The following is a 2,616-nucleotide window of genomic DNA, read 5'->3' as shown; positions in this document are numbered from 1 at the left end:
TGAAGAGCGACCAGTCTGCTTCACCCACGAGAACAGCCTCTAGCAGTGGCTGCTACACCCCATACTAATGCTGTCTGTCCCTCTAGGCTTTCATACTGTGACATCACCTGAGAACCCTGGCACATGCCCAAAGTTGGGAGAAGACACGATACATCCAGCAAAAACTGTTTGGTCCCAGTGTTGGACTCCTTCTCTGCTACTCCATGTCTGACTCCAACAGAACCATCTTCACCAACCCCTCCACCTTCATCCTGCTGGGCATCCCTGGCCTGGAGTGGGCCCATGTCTGGATCTCCATCCCCTTCTGTGCCATGTACGTCATAACCATCTTGGGGAACGTCACCATCCTGTTCATTGTGAAGACGGAGCCGAGCCTCCATGAGCCCATGTACTATTTCCTCTGCATGCTGGCCGTCACCGACCTGGTCCTGTCCACGTCCACCCTGCCCAAAATGCTGAGCCTCTTCTGGTTCAATTCCCGGGAGATCGCATTCAGTGCCTGCCTCACCCAGCTGTACTTTGTTCACTGCTTCTCAGCGATTGAGTCTGGACTTTTCGTGGCCATGGCGTTGGATCGCTACGTGGCCATTTGCCATCCCCTGAGACATTCCACCATCCTGACTAACCCTGTGGTAGCCAAGATTGGCCTGGTTGTTGTGCTACGAGGTGCCATCCTCACACTGCCCTACCCCTTCCTGGCGAGGCAGTGGCCGTATTGCAGAACGAACATCATCCCCTACACACACTGCGAGCACATAGATGTGGTGAAACTGGCCTGCGCTGACATCCGCATCAGTAGCTACTATGGGCTCTTTGTGCTACTCTGTAGGATCGGTCTGGATGTGATTCTAATCACCCTGTCCTACATCCAGATCCTCAGGGCCATCTTCCGCCTCCCCACGAAGGACGCCCGGCTCAAGACTTTTGGGACCTGCAGCTCCCACCTCTGTGTCATCTTAGCCTTTTACATCCCCACTCTCTTCTCCTCCCTCTCGCAGAGATTTGGTCACAATTTGCCCCTCCATTTTCATGTTCTGCTAGCCAACGTGTACCTCCTGGTGCCCCCCATGCTGAACCCCATCATCTACGGGGTGAGGACCAAGCAGATCCGAAAGAGGCTGTTCTGACTCTACTCATAAAGTGAGGAAACTTTTCTGCTGGAGCTCTGGCTCCCAGACTGAGCTCTGAGCAGCACTGGCAGGCGAGAGGGCACTGGGCCCTCTTCCCTGAATCACTGACTGGCCAGTCAAAGATTAATTCCTGTCCTGACCTGACTCTGGTTCTCAGCATGCCATCTGGGAGAATCTGTCTGTGTACGACTCACGGGGTTGCCACATTTCTAATTGTATTCCTCATTGTAATTGGACACCCAAGGACCCACATCCCCACCCAACCTTACCCCAAGGTCCTGCCCCTGCTCCACATCTTGCCTCAAAGCCCCACCCTTGTTACTGACCACACCTCTCCCCCATCAATTTGTGGATAATCCCTGTGATGGGTCGTCCCCAGGGTGCCACCTGGGACTGAGGTACAGCTGAGTCCTCGGTTTCCTACGTCTGGGCTCCCTCTTGCACTGTGATGTGACAAGCTGCAAAGCTCACCTCATGCCATCACAGGGAGGGACCACACCCAGCTGTCTTCATGGATGCTTTGGCCAGCCACTCATGGACCCACAACAGCGATGCTACAGCCAAATACTCCCAGCCCTCCCCCGTGTAAGATCCCACAGTTGCACTGTCCTGCCATGGTGAAAACCCAACCAGTAAGAATGTGTTACCCAGGGCACCGCTTTGACAATGGAAAGTGGACATGAACCAACTCCTGTTCATGAGCGGAGACTGTCCCCCTTGCACTTCAGATAACACACGGGGTGTTAGGTAGTAGAGTTATTCGAGCCAGAAGAGAGCTTTCTGGGGATTGTGGGGATAGCAAACAGATCAAAGTAGCTTAACCATAAAAATAAAACAAAACCACAATCTCAGCCTAAAGGACTCGTCAGGATTTGAGCTGAGCAGGATCTCACCCAGTTATGTAGCACAAGCAGGTTAGGCTCTTCTGGCAGGTTTCCTTATTTCCTGCCTGGGACCAGCACTTCCTCTCTGAGTTCAATTTGTCCCTCCCCTACTCTCAGGTGTGTTGTCCTAGGGAGAGTGAGGCGCCTTCGTCATGCTACTGCCCTTTTCTATCTGTTTCCAGCTGGCCAGGAGCCCATTTGCTGTGGTCAGGGCCAAGCTGTTCCCATTGTGCTGGGCTGCCTGGGGCGGTTTCTGTTGCCCACAGTTCCTGGGAAGCCCTTGGGCTTGTGTGAATTTCCTCACTAAACCATCATCGTTCCTTGGCCTTCCCGTTGCTGCACCTGACAGGGGCGGGTGGGGGGCTCTCAGCCTCCCCCCACGTTTCAGCAGCACAGACAGAGCCAGACTCCACAAGTGCCCAGGCGGTGCCGGCTCAGGCCCCTTCACAGGCTGTTCACGTCCTACAGACGGAGCCTTTCAGAAGGGCCCCTCTCATGGCCCCTTTGATCACAGTCTTGCTGAAAAGGCACAAGTGGGGTACCACAGAGGTCAGAGAAATGGGCTGAGGGACACAGGATGAATTTCAATAAGGACAAATGCA

General features: G+C 54.1%; 1 protein-coding gene across 1 annotated transcript; it reads left to right on the top strand.

The window, feature by feature from the left end:
* The first annotated feature begins 203 nt into the window (after positions 1–203).
* LOC102462853 (olfactory receptor 52R1-like) lies at positions 204–1,127 on the top strand. Its single transcript, XM_006131105.1, has one exon. It carries the CDS (start codon positions 204–206, stop codon positions 1,125–1,127), a length of 924 nt encoding a protein of 307 aa, XP_006131167.1.
* Positions 1,128–2,616: the final 1,489 nt, after the last annotated feature.

This window comes from Pelodiscus sinensis, chromosome 1 (genome assembly GCF_049634645.1).
Source record: "Pelodiscus sinensis isolate JC-2024 chromosome 1, ASM4963464v1, whole genome shotgun sequence".
NCBI classification, from domain to species: domain Eukaryota; kingdom Metazoa; phylum Chordata; order Testudines; family Trionychidae; genus Pelodiscus; species Pelodiscus sinensis.
This window is presented reverse-complemented; position numbering and strand designations above follow the sequence as displayed.

Bases quoted from the DNA above. Each gene is read 5' to 3' on its own strand.
- LOC102462853 (XM_006131105.1), top strand. From the start codon at position 204: ATGTCTGACTCCAACAGAACCATCTTCACCAACCCCTCCACCTTCATC.